Below are 19147 nucleotides of genomic sequence, written 5' to 3'. Positions count from 1 at the left end.
TTTGCCTTTTAAATTTCTGGTTAATTTTGTTTGGCATGTCTGACCTTGTTTCAGGATTACATAGGTTTGGAGTATTATTGCACACCACACTGGGGGTCCCGAATCAAATCCTATCAACAACTTGAGCAAGTTCCGCTCCCTGCCTCCAAAACCAGTACATTTTTCCCCTTCAGAAGGTAATAACACCACCCCACGCTCAAAGAACTGGCATGATCTACCTATACAGATGATGCAGTTAATCTATCGCTCACCTTCCCTGAAAACAGCCTTTGAAAACATTGTGATCTTGATAAAATCCCACTGTCAGGTCTAAGAGCCACATTAAGGCAAAGGGATTACACCTATGGTACTTAATGATTGTTTTTTCTCTAGCATCAGCAGACACCACCAACATTACTCTTTCAAGCAAGGTGACAGGCCTTTTTGCAACCTGAAATGGTTGGACAAACAGCAATCAGGAGATCAGTGCTAATCTTGACTATAACACCTAGGATTTTTTTGTTGGCGTCTGTACTGTTAAGAATTGCTGGGGCCAGATCTGACAAGCAAAAAGTAGGGAAGAAACGAGGCAATGTGACAGTGGGAAAGAAGGCAGAAAGCCAATGCATTTATCGTTTTGCTTAAAACAATTTCCCCATACTCTCTTGCTTGACATCTTCTCATGTTACCTGATTCCACAGATAACCACAAAACCAGTGGTAACCTGTTTGCACATGAAAAGTGGGGGATGACTGTCATTTCAGGGTCCTACAGGAGGAACTGCAGCATATCTCTCTCCCATGATGCTCTAATAGTTTAGGGATATTTAGGCAACATGGATAGAGTGTCCAAGAGACACCATCTTTCCAGGCAACCATTACCCTAACTCCTACAATCACAGCTGTGGATTCCTAATATGTGCCCTAGATTTTCCTGGTGCAACATACACTGAAATAGTCACCACACAACAGTAAACATCAGAAAAGACCCTTAGTGGTACCTACTCTGTCAAGATTCTTGACTGTAATTTACTTACACAGTACTCCTAAGCATGTTTTCTTTTGAACAAATCCTATTAAATCGTCAGTGAAACTCGACATACTAAAAAAAAAAAAAGTAGCATCTTGAAAATCCTGGACTTACGTTTGCTTCTGGTTTCCTAGCTGACTCCAAACTTCAGCCACAAAGCCATCAAAATTCTCATTCTAGAATAATGAAAACATTGGAGATTGTAAATTTACAGTGGAACCTTGTGTTATGCACCATCCTCCTTGCGAACACTGAGGGTTGCAAGCTCCGCTAACCCGGAAGTAGATGCCCCTTATTGTGAACTTTGCCCCAGGATGTGAGCGAAAGTCGAGCACCAGCAGCGCTGCAGGTGCCATTAGCAAAAGTGCACCTTCTGTTATGGGCGGTTTCGGGTTACAGATGGAACAAATTAAGTTCGTAACTGGAGGTACCACTGTATTCTGAACAAATATCATCGTGGTTATTACTTTTGATGATGCTGAAAGTTTAGACATCTCATAAAATGAACCCTGCCTTTGCCTCTTAATGCTTTGATCAGGTGTGGGTTATTCTTTTTCTGCTGCTGCTGTTTTGCCATTTAATTAGATGCCTGTGCTTACTGATTTTGTTTTAAGCTACGTTGTTATTTCATTAGTTTGCTTAACTGGACACCATCATGTAAAATGGCTGTTTATGCAGTTTTTATAAATAAGGCTATGGATTTTAAACGCAACCATGCTGCCCATGTATACAATGCAGTATCAAACTGCTTTGAGGTCTTTTTTTACAATCATGGTGTATTAAATAATAAATAAAATATCAGTATGCACTGAGTGCTCACTGGAAGGACAGATCCTGAAGCTGAGGCTCCAATACTTTGGCCACCTCATGAGAAGAGAAGACTCCCTGGAAAAGAACCTGATGCTGGGAAAGATGGAGGGCACAAGGAGAAGGGGACGACAGAGGACGAGATGGTTGGACAGTGTTCTCGAAGCTACCAGCATGAGTTTGACCAAACTGCAGGAGGCAGTGGAAGACAGGAGTGCCAGGCGTGCTCTGGTCCATGGGGTCACGATGAGTCGGACATGACTGAACAACAAATGCACTGTGTCACCTAGGGATCTTTTATGTAAACACAATTCACAACCCCTGAGTTTAAACATGCCAGCATTTAGCCCACCTCCTTTTCACCCACATGCTATTGAGCACAAAAAACATATTTACAAACTTACTTCCACACCTAGGAATCAAGCTTCCTTTCTTCACTGCTATATGTAATATATAAAACCTGTCTGTGACATCTAGGCCACTCATTTTCAATTTTACGTCATGGACAATTTTAAAAAGCCACACTGATATCTGGTATTATATTGGCTCTTTATTTCTCAGAGGTAGGCTTAAGATACCTTGGCTATTTGGATCAGGTTACTGGAAAGCTCTTCTATCTCATCTTCACTGACAAACACACTCTCAAAGTCATGGTAAGTCCAGCCTTCAAACAAAATTCGTGGAACTGAAAAAATACAGAAAGGGAGAAAGAAAGACTAGAAAGAGTCATTAATTTTCTACGCTATTAGGAAAACTGCTGTGGCATTCTCACTTGAAATATGTATTCCACACCTCCTCCAATACTAAAACTTGTTCTATCCTTATTAATGTACTTCAGGTGGAAATATATGATGAGGATGGGGAAACTGTGACCCCACCAGCTGTTGCTGGACTCCATTGGCCCCTGTCACCACGGCCAATGGTCAGGGGTGACATGAGTTGCAGTCCTAACAAAATCTAGATGACACAAGTCTTCCATCCCTGGTATGTGGAACCTTTATTGTAAGTATAGCAAATTTAGGGCCAACATTCCCTTTCAGCATAAACATTTGAAGCTCCATGTGGCTGCCCATACGCACTGAGGCTCCAAATCATGGCACTTTTACCTCAAATTTTGGGGTGTGGAGAAAGGAGAAGCTAAGCAAATTTTGTGGAGTAGGAACATATTCCATTAATCTTCCATGGGAAATAGATTTCTTGGCCAAGATAAACATCAGAACCTAACAAGTGTAAGTGGGTAGGAATCTACAGCTGATGCCAATGTAAGGCACTGGAATGAGGTGCTGAAAGGGCAGAAGGGGGCTAGCCAAGGATCCAATGCTGGTCCATTTTGTGGAAAGGGGTCTGATTCAGGCCCACCCGCTGCACCATCATGGAGCTTGTGAAATAAAAAAGGACACATTTGAGCATCCCACACATAGGTGGAATCTACACACATATAAAAAACACTATGAAAATGCTTTTTTAAAAAAAAAAGTTTTGAAAAATGCATTGAAATTGCCATAGCTCACTGTTGCCATCTAGTGCCACATTTGTATATTGTACTTTAAAGGTAAAGGTAAAGGGTCCCTGACAGTTAAGTCCAGTTGTGAACGACTCTGGGGTTGCAGCATTCATCTCGCTTTCCTGGCCGAGGGAGCTGGTGTACAGCTTCCGGGTCATGTGGCCAGCATGACTAAGCCGCTTCTGGAGAACCAGAGCAGCACATGGAAACGCCGTTTACCTTCCTGCTGGAGTGGTACCTATTTATCTACTTGCACTTTGATGTGCTTTCAAACTGCTAGGTTGGCAGGAGCTGGGACCAAGCAACGGGAGCTCACCCCATCGAGGGAATTCGAACCACAGACCTTCCGATCGGCATGCCCTAAGCTCAGTGGTTTAGACTACAGCGCCACCTACGTCCGTATACTTTACAACACACTTAAAACATTTTATTTGCAGCTGCATAGCTGAGTCCACACACATTTCCCCTGCTCAGAGCTTTTACAGTGGTGATAGACCTGCTGCTTCATTCCACTCTGCTGCTCTTTAATGTGTGATATATGGCATTTGCAAAAATACAATTTTCCAGTTGTGCTAAAAAGAGAGAGGGCAGAAAGCCTACTCCTTTGCTTTAAAAAAAGAAAAGAAAGAAAGGCCTGCCAACTAGTTTGATCTGCATTTCCTCTTACGTACAACTAGGGTGGTCTGGGACCTATCAGTGAGAAAGCAGAGATTTCAGGAGGGTAGGAAATGGAGGAGGGGTGTCATTTTTCCTTTCCCCGTTCCTGAAATCCCTCCATCGCCACCCTGGTGATCCCCAAGCTGCATTACAAGATTCTTGTTCCAGGCTGACTGAATGACTTCTGTTACCACTGGAAGCATTTTGTTGTGAATCCCCAGCAGTCGATTACAATTTCCCAACTACAAAGGCAGCAGGAAAACAGACCCAGTCATTATAAAGAATGACTGGCACAATTTGGCTAAGGCAGATGAGTGCAGGAACCCAGAATAGTATGACACAATTAAAATTAATGCTTCCGATGTTGCCCTACAAGAATGGGTTCAATTTGTGCCAAACTCACATTTCAAAAATTATGAACATTAAGAGCCCTACTGGAGCTGGTTCAGCAGCTTGTCTTCCAACTAAAGGCCCATGGAAAGACTGCAGGCAGGACATGAGGGCAATAAGGAGCCAAGGCCCATTGGAGCTAAAAATCATAGCTCTGTAGACTTGGAAGGGGCCTTGAGGGTCACCTAGCCCAACCCCCTGCAAAATATGGTAGCTCTTCTACAAAGTCACCTATTTTGATGTTTTTGGCATTCTTCTTCACTTCTTTCATCCAACCTGTTAATAGAAAACATGAAGACCAAATATGAACCGGTCTAATCACAAAGTGCCACATTTCCAAACACAAATATGTCTTTTATAATTTTTCTACTCTGTGACTGTCAAAGAAATAATGGTTACATGGATCATGGTATAAAAATCAATGGTCTCTACACCACCAAAGATGTATTAACCATTAAACAACCATGTGTTGCCAGCCCAGAGTAACACATATGCGCATGTGCTCCCCTCACCCTGGTCATTTTTGCATTTGGCCCCTTCAGGAAGGTAAACACTAACACAGCTTTGGGATTATTCAAAGACGAAAGCAGCATACCAAGGTTCCTCACTGCAAGGCATCAGCCTTCAAGCACTGGGTACCACTGGGCCAACCTACAGCACCTGATAGATTGCTTACTGCCAAGTCGCTACAGACAGTAATGATCTCACATGCAGCATCATGCAAATTGACCACCAGCTGGAAATGGTTGGCTGTGGCTGCATAAGCAAATAATGGCTGGATCTCCTTAATTTCAATAGGTTGACTCATATACATTCTCTGTTTTTAAGTTGTATTATGTCTCAATGTCAATTTGTAAAACAGTATTTCCCCCCATTGGGTGTTGTATGAGAGTGGGAAATTTTATGTTACAGTGGAAGTTTGCAAATATCAACATTCACATATGAATGCCCAGAATCCCTGCCAAATTTTGTGACTACCCGAGAATTCAGAGATGCATTTGTGTCACTGTTCACTTTAGGGGAGACGGCTACAATGCAGCCAAAACAGAATCACACTCAGATGGAGGTATCAGCACACTTGCAGGGGGACCCCAAGTCTGCAGAAGTGCAAAAGCACTTTTAGAGAGAGGGGAACCAAACAGCCCCAAAACCAAGTAGACTCTGTGGACACGAACTGCTGACTGAATGGGGGAGTGAGGGGTAGGGAATGGAATGAAATGGAGTGGCTGGAAACTGGAACAGGAGCACTCCCTACTGCAATTGTCATAGAGCATGCCTGTCAGTAACCACAAAGTTTAAAGCTGGAGTTAATTCTTTATTAGCAAAAACACGGTCTCCACTGACTTGCATGAGTGTCATGCTTAATGAGCACAGCAGCTCATTCCTGGTGGATGAAATCATGAAATCAGTTGCTGATACTAAAGGTCCCTGCCTCCCCACAGCTGTCTGTCTCCTCCTCTCCAGGGCTTTTTCCAAGCAATGGGAGACTGCACTTGCGTGCAGTCAATCTCTCTTCCACCTTTTTCATGCATCTCCAGGTTCTGGGAAACAGGGGAGAGTGGAGCTTGTTGCAGCAGGAACAGGAGACACATGTCACTCTTCACCAGCCTGACTCATCTCTGCCTTTTCCAGTCCCACGCACCAGCTTACGCTTCTGATTCTTCTCTCTGCTACAGACTCTCCCAGCTCACCAAGCCCTGTTACTTCTTCCACTTCCTACATCTCTTCCCAGTCTTCTCCGTCTGACCACTCATTGTTGTCCCATCACCTCTCCTGGGGCTCTAGGCCTTCTTCCCTTGGTGGTTCCCCAGCTGGTTCCTCCCTCCATTCCTCTGCGTCCATGACAGCAACATTTTGTTGCAGGCCTACTTGCTCCTTTTAACAGCAGTCTCAGTTGGTTGAGTTTCAACAGGAACAGAGCCAAAATGCAATCACCGAGACACAAGTGAGAGATATCAAGATGCTCAGGTAAAACCCACCGTATGCAGAAATACCAAACATATTTTAACGGGGGGAGGATCCCAGGCAGGAGTGTCTCACTGCAAATATTCTCAAAATTCATGGATGGTGAGACTTCGCACAGGAAAATCGAAGTTGCCACATTTCTCAGGCATTCACTGTTAACACGCACGCTTGTATATGCACCTCTCTTAGCTTTTATTGTCTGCTACTACATGCATCCAATGAAATAGGAAATGGCCTGAAAAGACTCGCATCACAATAAATTGTTTAACTTCAAGGTGCCGGAATACTTTTTGCCTCTGAATGAATTCAGCATCAGAGCTATAATTGGGAGTTCCTAGCTCAAGCCAACATGCTGGATTATGACAGAGTTAAAGCATACTTTTGTGTTATAGAGAAGGCATCCAGTTATTCTATCAAATTTTCTGCCATGGAAGGAAAGCATTGTGTAGCATCACAAAATGCATGTTAACACTGGAAAGCCAAACAGCAAAAGCTCTAGACACAGATCATGGGGCATGGGATATCAAGCACAAAAGAAAACCTTGGTCAGCATCATGGAGCCCTGTCACCTGGAACTTCTCCTTGCCCCTTCTCTTCACCTGCAACCAGACTGGCGAGATAGTCGTAAATTTGCTTCCAAATATCTTAGCAATGTCATAGCCATGGCTGTTCCACTGGAAAAGGGAGGAGGAAAAGGTATTAGGGCAAAATCCATCACAAACCACCTAGAATTGTATTAAATGCAGGGAAGAGGTCAATGGTCCCAATTTCAGCTCAGAACTTCCATTTCCAGCAGCTAGCCCAATATATTTTGTGGTTTGAGGCAAAGGACAAGATGACCTTGTTCCTCACCACCTAGGCCACTTTTATGTACTGGAGAGGCAGTTGTAGTTTACTTAAATACTGACAGCTCCAAAAGTACTCTGCATTGTACCCAACAGTAGTTTAGACGGTTCATTACATGTTTGGCACACACATATCTGCTCTGCAACAGAGGGGGATGGGGGATAGCCAGGTGGCTTGGAAGAAAGGGCTTGGTGGGAAGGATGCCCCTGTTGCCCACAAGCACCTGCCACCTGAGGCAACTACCCTACCCCGTCTAATGGTAGATCAAGCCCCAAATTTTATTCGAAAGAGAGAGCGGGAAAACCCAAATACTGTATATACACACAAAGCCACAAACCATGCAACAGATACCAGCATTCCTACAACTAGCTGCATCCCAACTTTTTCATTTTCTCAGTACTTACAGGCGTTATGTAGCCCAAAACATCTCCCCCAAAGTGTCGTTCTCGTGCTTTTTTGGCACAGTAGCTTTTGTACTCTAGGATAATATCCTTCGTCTTTAAATCGGTAGAAACCAGGCCACGGTCTTGCACTCTTTTATCTGAATAGTGAGTCTGCCAACAAACCATTATTGTAGATTTAATAACAACTAAAGAAAACATCCATGTTCAGAAGCAGTCTACTCCTAAATACCACTGTAAATATACTCATATTTTATTGCACCCCAGATATGATGGAAGCAGCCAGTCTTGTTTAATCATGCCTGATTCACATGCACAATACGATGTGGAATGGGGTATGAAAAGGGGTGTGTAGATAAGAGAAAGAAATGCAACCATCCCACCCACATTTCCCCTCTGTCCAGCCCCATGTTAAAACTAGAGTCATACCCACCACCCAATTTACACATGAATCAGGGATACTGTAGTTCAGGGAGTTTGGCTCCAATTCACTTTTGCAATATTCAGTCACCCTATAGGCAAATGTTAATACCACTAGGTCAGAGTACAAAATCCACCAGAGTGTTCAACATGAATCTTTGCAAAAATTCCAAGCCATGAAGCAGCTTCTCTTACCTTTTCCTCCAGAGTTTTTGAGGCAGCTTTTTTGGTATCTGTCTTTGACAACGTAGCATTAGCCACCCGAGAAGCCAGGGCAAACACAACAAGGCTGACTGCGATCCATCTCATGACAGCTTGAGCTATGCCCGTCACCTCTAATTTCTTTATTGAGGAAGAGAAAAAAATAAAATAAGGAGTTTGTTGTGAGACGACAACCCTACTTGAGAATAAGAAGGGTAGTTGTTGCCAAAGGAATGTTCTTCAGTGGCAGAGCACATGCATGGCAGGTTCTGTAAATTTAATAAGGATCTCAGTGAAAGGAGGAGGGGAGTCTACCACAGAGACCCAATGCCAGTGGAATGGAGACCAGGGATGGGGAAACCTGTGACCCTCCAAGTGTTGTTGACCCACTTTACCCCTGAGCCCCCTTTCTCTGCCGTTCCCTTTCCCTGTTATTCCCCTCCTTGCCAAATGCATTAGATAGCATATGGCCCTTGATGCACAGGCTCCCCTCTCCTGCTTTAAGGCAACTTTGCACATTCATAACCAAAATGCTAGCTGGCATTGGCTGCCAGTTCATTTCCGGGCTCAATATGGCTGGGGGAACCCAGCCAGTTGGGCGGAGTATAAATAATAAAATTATTACTAATTCTTATTATTCTTATTCTTATTCTTATAGGTGCTCAATCTAGTGTCTGAAACCCTAAATGACTTAGGTCCCAAATACATGAAAGAACACCTTCCCTACAGACCCTCCCTGATCAAGGACCACCTCTCCCTATATACACTGATCCAGACTCTGCAATCATCATCTGAGGCCCTTCTTCATGTGCCCCACCACCACAAGAGATCCAGAGGGTGCCAATACGAGAATGGGCCATTTCTATGGTGGCTTCCCACTTGTGGAATGCTCTCCCCAAGGAGGCTTGCCTGGAACCTTTGTTCCATATATTTAGGCACCAGGGGAAAAAACATTCCTCTTCTCCCAGGCCTTTGATTAATTAAACAATCTATGGCCTTTTAAACTGTTGGGGAGGGGTGATGAAGTTTTTGTTTGTAATTACGGTATTTTGTGGGGGGAGGGATTATATTGTAAACCGCCCTGTGTTCTCTGGATGAAGAGTGGCTTAGAAATTTAATTGGTGAAGGGTGGGTAATAAATGTAATAATTATAAAGTAACAACAACAGCTGATTGGGGGGGGAATTAACATTTGTCATTGTTAGGAAAGAATGTTTGCCTGCAACTCCTACACTGCATGGGACACAACTGCAGTTTCTATAGTGTAATACTAGTATCAAAACAGCCCATCAGATTGTAATTTTCCTAAATGTACTGTACAAGGTGCCTCTAATGCACTCTTTAAGACATATTATTAGTGGTGGTTGCAATGCCCACCCTGCTTCCAAAGTATTTACATTCTAATTTATCCAAAGCAAACTAGGTGAGGCTGGGGTAAATTTATAGAGGCCATTACTCTGGGAATGCCAGGGCCGTCCTTAATGTATCCAACATTAGCCTAAGGAGAAAATTTATCTGCTCTTTAGCATATAATACAACTAATAAATAAAACAAGCTTGTTTTAGCTGCAAATTATCCTGTCATGCTTGCTTGCCAAATTCAATAGCTTTAAAGCCTCTTCTCAGAAATTGCGTAGCCCTCCTGGTCACAAATCAATGAAATAATTACCGTATTTTTTGCACCATAACACTCACTTTTTTCCTACATTTGTTACCCTTGAAGGTACCATAAGAGTGTTGGTTTTGCTGCAACAGACTAACCTGACTTTGTTATGGGCATCAAATACTACTCAATGAAGACTTGCAACTGTTAGCTGATTAATCAGTTAATTAAGGCAATTATGAAAAATAAAAATCTGATTGGCAAAAAGGTGCCATCTAGCAAGTCAGCGGATGTTTAATTTTTTTAAATAATTTTTTAACAAAAATGCTAATATGTCAATTTCAAACATTACTACAAAAGAGACATTGTCTCCTTCATGGGAGAGGTAGAAATGCCCTTTCCAATACACCTGCTACACCACATGTGTATTATCTAAAAACAATGGAAGTATTCAGGGAAGGGCTGAAGTTCAGTGATGGAGCATCTGTTTTGCATGCACAGGGTCTTTGGTTCAATCCCCAGCATCTCTAAGTAGGGCAATGAGAAAACTGTCTGAAACCCAGGACAGCTGCTGCCAGTCAGTGTAGACAATATTGGGCTAGTGGAGCAATGGCCTGACTAGGTAGAAGACTGCTTCCTATGTTCCCGTGTAACCCCTGGCCTCTACATATGGGGCTGAGAAATACCCTTGTCTGAAAGTCTGTAGACAGTATGAAGCTTGATAGACTAAAGAACCACCTTTGTTGGATACAACCCATGAGTTTTAGTTTACTTTAAATATGCATGAAATTGCCAATGAGAAAAGCAAGAATTCTATGGGGGAGGGGGAATGGGAAGCACAGGAAGAAGAAGAAGAAGAAGAAGAAGAAGAAGAAGAAGAAGAAGAAGACGAAGAAGAAGAAGAAGAAGAGTTTGGATTTGATATCCCGCTTTATCACTACCCTAAGGAGTCTCAAAGCGGCTAACGTTCTCCTTTCCCTTCCTCCCCCACAACAAACACTCTGTGAGGTGAGTGAGGCTGAGAGACTTCAGAGAAGTGTGACTAGCCCAAGGTCACCCAGCAGCTGCGTGTGGAGGAACGGGGAAGCGAACCCAGTTCACCAGATTATGAGACTACCGCTCTTAACCACTACACCACACTGGCTCTCATAGAAAGTGACATAGAAAGCTAAGAATAGGAACCTAGAAAGCTGGTGTTCATGCACCAGAACTTCATCTTCCTCCACCTTTGCAGAGAATAGATTGGGGTAGGGGAAGTTTCATTGTGCAAGCGGAGGTCCATGCCCAAACTCGACATGATTAATGTTTATTCCTATTCCATTGCCCACCACAGAAATGCATTCTAGACAGCCCACAGATGATGTTCCCCTACACTTTCAGAATGTTTTGTAATTGTTACTAATGTATATACACTTCAGTAAACAGATAAACAAGGCATCTGAAAACAGAAGTTTAGGCTGAGAGCTAATATTGGGGCCAGACAGGATGAATTTAGTTATTTGACAGTGAACAATCCAAGAAAAACAAATTATGCCTGAGAACAAAATCCATTAGGATTTTGCTGAAGGGATTTGTTATACATATTCATCTCTCACCTTACCATGAATCACACCCAAGGCAGCTAACAACAATAAATTGGGTCCGGCAGCTCACTGGCAGTGCAGCAGTGCTCTCAGGACCAGTGAAATACAGTGCCATCAGGCTGCCCCACTCACCAACCCAGCAGCCGCATTCCAAATATTATTCATGAACACTTTTCCACAGAGACTTTACTCTTACAATGTAATCCTATGCAGGTCTACTAGTTCAATGGGGACTTACTCTCAAATAAGTGTGCATGAGACTGCAGCCTTAATCACATTGTTGCTTCACTCCAAGTGTCTTTTCCCCTCACAGTCTGCAGGCAAAGTGGGAAACCTTATTCCTCTCACTTCACCTGCCTTTACATCATGGCTTCTGTGAGGACAAGTTCTGCCTCACTAACTTTTTTGAGTTCTCCGAGTGTATCAAAAAGCATATGGACAGAGTGAGGGGTGTAAAAAGTAGGGTCTCCTCAAGGATTGATACTGTGACCTGCACTTCTTTAACTTGTTCATCATTAATGATCTGGACTTAGGGGTAAGCATTCTGGTGGCTTTGTTTGGAAATGCCAAATTGTTCACTGTGTTTAAAACAAAAAGGGATTGCAAGGTGCTCTACACTGGGTCAATGGATATTAAAATGACAAATGCAATTCAATGTATAACTGTGAAGTGATGTGCATTGGAGCAAAAGAGCCAGATTTCTCTCTCTCTCTCTCTCTCTCACACACACACACACACACACATACACAAACATGAGTGTGGGGTCTTGACTGATAATGACTGACAAGGTAATAGAAATTAGAAACATGGTGGATAGCTATATTAAGATGCTGGCCCAGTGCATGGCAGCTATGAAAAAGGAAAATTTCATGCTAGGGATCATTAGGAAAGGGACTGAAAATAAAACTGTCAACATAATAATAAAGCCATTATACAAATTTATGGGGCAACTGCACTTGGAATACTTTGTCCAGTTCAGGGCAACCATAATTATCATGGGGTTCTGACAATTCTCCTATGTGTAATCTCCCTCTCCCATAATAGTCGAACCCAGGAGCAATCCATGAAGCTGCATGATGGAAGTTCAAGGAGAGACAAAAGTACGTCAAACAGTGCATGGTTAAACTATGGCATTTGTGCCCACTAGGTATAGTGAAAGATCTCAACAGCTTTAAAACAGGGTTGGACAAATTCAAGAAAGCTATCAAGTTGTGATAGCTGTGTGCATTACCTCCAGGACCAGAAGCAGTACAGGTATACCCCTAGATACCTGCTGCTGGGAATCACCAAGCGAGTTGCCAGCCTCCCACAGGCATTGGATAGCCGCCCACTCTTAGAACGGATTGTCCAACTAGACAGGCCTTTGGCCTGATCCAGCAACAGGGCTCTGTTTATTTCATTACTTCAGTAAGTGTGAACAGGGCTGGCCCAAGACACTTTGGCACCTGAGATGGACTCCCAAATGGTCCCCTGCTCCCCACCATGGAGGATGGGATGAGGGAAGATTTACATCGAGAATGGGAAGAGGGGTGGCAGTCGCTTCATCTGGCCTCATGGGGGGGGGGGGCTGATTGCCCGTCCCAAGCTGAAGGAGTGGCAGCTGCTACAGGCGAGCGAACGTGGCTTGTGAACTGGGAGTGCATACGTGGAACTCAACCGACACAAAGCCTATCAGGAAGGGAGAAAGTGTCGGATGCCGACGAGGGTGCAGAGAGAATAAATGGAGATGAAACGCGACAGGAAGGACGCAGGCGTCCGCAGTCCACCCCCGACCCCCCGCCAGTCTTAAATAAGGCGGCCGCCCGCGGAAAGCAAGACGGAATTGCACCCGAATTACAAAGCAGCCCAGGGATCTTCCTTCCCGCATTTCGCCTCTTTAGCGCAGGAGCCCGAAGCGGCTCGCTCCCCGCCCCGCGCTCGCTTAATCAGAGGCGCGTGACAGCTGCCCCAAAGACTCCAGGGCAAGGGGAAGAGCGCGGGGCGGGCGGGGGGCGCGCAGGCTGCCTCTCGGTCTCCCCTCCCACCTTGTCAGTGACTGGCGCTCGTGCCCTCGTTTTCCCTCTGCAAACCGGATCTGCTTCAACTCGGAAGTGAAAACTGCGGCTCAGAAGCCGCGTGGCGCACGCCTTTTAAAGGAGCCGCCTTGGCTGCCGGAGAGCGCTTCTTCCCTCACAAGGCGAGAAATGAGAGAGGCAGGGGCGCCCTGAGGCCCGTTTGGAGTTGCGGGCGGCAATCTTGTGCGCGCGAAACTCATTGAAACAAGCAGGACTACTCCCGAGTCAGGGACAGGGAGCACAGAGTTATGCCTCGTGCAAATAATCGCGCGGTCAAACATCACAATCACAAACTTCCCTTTCTTCCTTGGATCTTTAGGACTGCAAAGCAAGGGAGCGCACGAGCCCGTTTCCCTGTTTCCTCGGACGTAAAGTCCAGGTAGGAAACACACACCCGAAAAACATTGAAGCTTTACTGAACCTCTGGCGGGGTACACCAACCTTCTCCAACCTGGCGCCCTCCACATCGTGCTTGGTATTACAACTCACAGCCGGCTGGGGCTGATGGGAGTTGTAGTCGGAAACATCTGGAGGGTGCCAGCTTGGGAAAGGCTGGCATGGGAAATGCAGATCAGACTCGGTATAAGGAAGCTTGCTGCGTTGTCAAGCAGGTCTTGCCCATTTTCGCGGGGTTTCCTTCCAAATTAGAGAACATCCCAAAGGCATCTCTGTTATGTACTGAGTTGAATAGGATCCAAACTGTAGCAGTCTGATTGGTCCTAGAACAATAGGATCCAAAAGGCAGCAGTCTGATTGGTCCTAGAACAATAGGATTCAGAATGCAGCAGTCTGATTGGTCCTAGAACAATGCAGCAGTATGATTGGTTGGCAGGAACCACCCAATCCTGCTCCAGATAGAAGTGAATCCACAACCTGATTGGCTTACAGTAGAATTCCAGAATTAGCCAATCATGTGCAGCCCATTGTGTAAATAATGTATATAAAGCAGATACTGTGAGGGGACATTCATTCATTCCTCCTCACCACTATGAGCTGAATAAAGATCATGAAATCACTTTGCGACTCTGAGTATATTTCACTGGCGACGAAGGTGGGATCCCGCTGAGCTGACTGCCACACACAGCACCGCAGCACCGCCAACTGCCGCACCGCTGCCTCGCACCGTGTATCCAGGCTTCAGCTCCGGGGCACAAGGAACTCAGAATGGCAGCCAACAGCAGCTTCTCGCCATTCAACCCAGCATCTGGAGACTGGGAAGCGTACGCCTCCCGTTTCACCTTCCTCCTAGAAGCCAAAGGGGTCACCGACGAAGAAGACGCCAAGAAGAGGGCGATATTCTTCAGCGTCTGCGGAGAGGAGACGTTTGAAATCGCCCGGGCTCTCCTTGCGCCTGAAGACGTCGCTACTGTTCCATACAAAACAATAATGGAACAGCTGAAGGGGCACTTTTCGCCGCAGCCCTCAGTGGTGGCTCGTCGAAATGCCTTCTACGCAAAGCGGCAAGCCCCTGGGGAAACCATAACTGGGTTTGTGACCTCTCTCCGCCAAGCCGCCCGGTTCTGCAACTTCTCAGAGCTGGAGAACATGCTTCGTGACCGCCTCGTCGGTGGCCTGAAGGATGAGAAGCTGCAACGGCGCCTCTACGCTAAGAAGGACCTAACGTTCCAGGTCGCTCTGGAGGAGGCCCTGGCAACAGAAGCTGCCGAGAGGTCGACCCAAGAGGCACGGCCGAGCCTGCCATCCCAACCGAGGGTCCACCATGAAGACCTCACCGATGACTCAGGATCCGACAGGGAGGAGGTGCACCGAGTACAGCAGCGCACTCAAGCAGCGCACAGACCACAGCTGCCTCGACGAGAAGGAGGGAACTGCGCAAGCTGCGGGGAGAGTCACGAGAGGAGGACCTGCCGTTTCCGCAACGCAGAGTGCAGGCAGTGCAGAAAATCGGGACACATCGCCCGGGTGTGTCGGGCTCGGCCCACCCGACACCAGGCATCAGATGACCAATCCAAGAGCCCCAGGTCCCGGGGCCCAACGCACCAAGGCAACTCGACGGAGCTCACGGACTTCCAGGTATACCAGTTGCCCCACCCCAACGTAGAGAAAATTTATGTAGAGGTACAGATAGAGGGGGCCCCATGCCGCATGGAGCTTGACACGGGTTCAACTCTATCCATAATCTCGGCAAGGACCTTAAGGAAACTGTGTCCCACTGGGGGTCCCAAACTCAGGCCGGCCCCATTCACCCTCCGGGACTTCCAGAAACGTAAGGTCCCCACAATGGGGGTGGGGACCTTCAGGGTGCAATACCGAGGGCGGACGCGGCAACTGGACTTGCTTGTGGTCAAGGGCCCCTACATTAGCTTACTGGGATTGGCATGGTTTGGACCACTGGGGCTAGCTGTCACCGGGGTGAACCACACTAGCTTACAAGTGGACGTGGACGCCATATGCAAGGAATTTCCAGGGGTTTTCGATGGGAAATTGGGACAGTATACGGGCCCCCCCATTGCGCTACAGCTTGACCCCGCAGTACGACCGGTCAGGCTCAAGGCCCGCCGGGTCCCGTTCGCCTTGAAACCCCGTATAGACGAGGAATTGGACCGACTCGTAGAGCAAGGAGTGCTGGAGCCGGTGCCTAATGCTCCCTGGGAAACCCCAATCGTCACACCCGTCAAGCCTAATGGTTCGGTCCGCATCTGCGCAGACTACAAATGTACCATAAACAAGGCCCTCACGGCCCACGCATACCCAGTGCCAGTGGTCAGCCATGTCCTTGCCACCCTGGCTGGGTCGAAAATTTTTGGCAAGCTGGACTTGGCCCAAGCATATCAACAGCTGCCAGTAGATGAGGCCACAGCAGAGGCACAGACGATTGTGACGCACAGAGGAGCGTTCAGGGTAAAGCGGCTGCAATTCGGTGTCAGCGTGGCACCAGGCATATTCCAGAATATAATGGACTCTCTCCTTAAAGGGATTCCTGGCGTCACCCCCTTCTTCGATGATGTGTTGATTGCCGGCCCCACACCAGAGGAGTTTGAGGACCGCCTCCGCACCGTTCTGCACCGTTTCCAGACGGCGGGTCTCAAGGTGAAGCGGGAAAAATGTCTACTAGGAGTGCCTCAGGTGGACTTTCTGGGATTTATGGTGGACGCAGAAGGGGTCCACCCGACTGGGGACAAGGTACGGGCCATTTGTGATGCCCCAGCGCCCAAGAGCAAGACTGAACTTCAGGCCTTCTTGGGACTATTGAACTTTTACCATTCCTTCCTTCCCCACAAGGCGGCGGTAGCGGAGCCCCTACACAGACTCCTGGACAAGCGGGCCCCTTGGGTGTGGGGCCAGCGCCAGGAGGCCGCATTCCAGGCAGTCAAGGACTTGCTTGTCTCAAACTCGGTCTTGGCACACTTCGACGAGAGGCTGCCGGTGGTGCTAGCATGCGACGCCTCACCCTATGGCATTGGAGCTGTCCTGGGGCACCAACTCCCGGATGGAAGAGAGGTACCGGTGGCGTACTTTTCCCAGACACTCAACACAACCGAGCGGAACTACTCGCAAATCGACAAGGAGGGTCTGGCAATCGTAAAGGGAGTAAAAAAATTCCATGATTTCTTGTACGGGCGGCCCTTCACCGTGGTGACTGACCACAAGCCGTTGCTTGGCTTGTTTGCCCCCGAAAAGCAGACCCCCCAAGTGCTGTCTCCTCGCGTCCTCAGGTGGTCAATTTTCCTTGCCAGCTACCAGTATGCACTGATTCACCGACCTGGGAAGGCGATGGGCCATGCGGACGCCCTCAGCAGGCTACCACTACCGGAAACAGGCCCTGACCCAGCACCTGCACAAGAGGTTATGAGCCTGGAGCTGCTTCCCGACCGCCCCATTCAGGCACAAGAAGTTGCACACCATTCCAAGAAAGATAGGGTCATCTCCCGGGTCCTGGACTGGGTGTGGAGGGGATGGCCCAGCAGCAGCCCCGGGCCAGAATTCGCCGGCTACACAACCCGCAAACATGAACTGTCGGCCCACAAGGGGTGCCTGTTATGGGGAAGCAGAGTCGTTGTTCCCCAGCCCCTCTGCAAAAGGGTCCTCACAGCCCTACACGAGACACATCCAGGGGTAGTAAGAATGAAGGCCCTTGCCAGGAGTTATGTGTGGTGGCCGGGGATCGATGGAGAGATAGAGGCCTGGGTCAAACACTGCCAGGCCTGCCAAGAATCCCGCCCAGATCCCCCAAGGGCCCCAGTCCAGTCCTGGGAGTCCACCCGAGCACCATGGTCACGCCTGCATGTGGATTTCGCTGGCCCCTTTCAGGGGAAAACATTCTTCATAGTGGTGGACTCCTACACCAAATGGCTGGAAGTCGCACTGGTACCGTCCACTTCCACGTCCGCAGCCATCCGGGTACTACGCAGGCTGTTTGCAACCCACGGGCTCCCTGACACTCTCGTCTCAGACAACGGGACTGCATTTACGTCAGGAGAATTCCAAACCTTCACAGCGCAGAACGCCATCCGCCACATCCGTTCGGCGCCGTTCCACCCTGCCACCAATGGCCAAGCAGAACGCATGGTGCGGACCACCAAGGACACCCTTCGCCGCATGACGCAAGGGGACTGGGAGTACCGCCTTGCCACATTCCTTCTAGCACAGCACAGCACCCCCAGCTCAACGACTGGCCGGAGCCCCGCTGAACTACTAATGGGTCGGCGCCTTGCAATCAGATTGGACCGCCTTCACCCCGATAGAGCTCAGGATGAGGTAGTGGTGGGGGAAGGCAGGAACCCCCGGACCTTCGAGGCCCAGGACCCAGTGTACGCAAAGAATTTTGGGGCAGGCCCAGCATGGGTACCCGCCACAATCACCAGGGTCACTGGCCCCGTGTCGTACGAGGTGCTAACGGATGGGGGGCAATGCTGGCGCCGCCACTGCGACCAGATACGGCGACGATTCCCGGGAGAAAACCAGGAGGAGGACAGGTCAGAGGAGTCCCAAGGGAACAGCGGGGCAGTGAGGCCCATAGAGCAGGAGGGGCCAGCAGGAGAGGCAGAATCAGTAAATACAGAGAGGACCCGTGAGGCCGAAAGGACACCGGAACCAGAACCACGACTGAGCGAGCCGGTTGCACCAGACCAAACAGCCGCATCACAGCCAGCATCCTTGGAACACGAGCCAGAACCCGGAGCCCGGACCAGGGAACACCCCAGGCCACAACGCACACGTAGGCCGCCGGCATACCTTGAGGACTATGAATGCGACCTCCCGGGCAGGACTGGAACTTGGAGGGGAGGGGTGTTATGTACTGAGTTGAATAGGATCCAAACTGTAGCAGTCTGATTGGTCCTAGAACAATAGGATCCAAAAGGCAGCAGTCTGATTGGTCCTAGAACAATAGGATTCAGAATGCAGCAGTCTGATTGGTCCTAGAACAATGCAGCAGTATGATTGGTTGGCAGGAACCACCCAATCCTGCTCCAGATAGAAGTGAATCCACAACCTGATTGGCTTACAGTAGAATTCCAGAATTAGCCAATCATGTGCAGCCCATTGTGTAAATAATGTATATAAAGCAGATACTGTGAGGGGACATTCATTCATTCCTCCTCACCACTATGAGCTGAATAAAGAGCATGAAATCACTTTGCGACTCTGAGTATATTTCAATCTCTTAAAGAGCCATGTTCGAACATGGCGGTTTCTGATCGATTTCCACAAGCGCTACTGGACTTTATTTCCCCTGAATCCAAGAATG

At 47.6% G+C, this 19147-nt stretch overlaps 2 protein-coding genes across 22 annotated transcripts in view; one reads left to right on the top strand and one right to left on the bottom strand.

Moving 5' to 3' along the window:
- Positions 1-19147, top strand: part of AP2A2 (adaptor related protein complex 2 subunit alpha 2) — a 91867-nt gene that overhangs the window by 6671 nt on the left and 66049 nt on the right. The gene's annotated exons all lie outside the window — the stretch shown is intronic.
- CHID1 (chitinase domain containing 1) overlaps positions 1-19147 on the bottom strand; it is a 142350-nt gene that overhangs the window by 119195 nt on the left and 4008 nt on the right. For 18 of the 21 annotated variants that reach the window (XM_081011363.1, XM_081011366.1, XM_081011364.1 and 15 more), the window contains 6 exons: positions 8194-8340; positions 7582-7731; positions 6873-7005; positions 4598-4642; positions 2394-2500; positions 1123-1184 (listed from right to left, as the gene is read on the bottom strand). In XM_081011363.1, the coding sequence (XP_080867489.1) occupies positions 1123-1184; positions 2394-2500; positions 4598-4642; positions 6873-7005; positions 7582-7731; positions 8194-8340 (644 nt within the window). Of the gene's footprint in view, positions 1-1122; positions 1185-2393; positions 2501-4597; positions 4643-6872; positions 7006-7581; positions 7732-8193; positions 8341-12614; positions 12780-13407; positions 13466-13878; positions 14006-19147 lie in introns of those variants that run through there. The other 3 variants (XM_081011354.1, XM_081011352.1, XM_081011353.1) reach the window with 3 other exon arrangements.

The sequence above is a fragment of the Podarcis pityusensis genome, assembly GCF_964106645.2.
Source record: "Podarcis pityusensis genome assembly, chromosome: 1".
Lineage (NCBI taxonomy): Eukaryota > Metazoa > Chordata > Lepidosauria > Squamata > Lacertidae > Podarcis > Podarcis pityusensis.
This window is presented reverse-complemented; position numbering and strand designations above follow the sequence as displayed.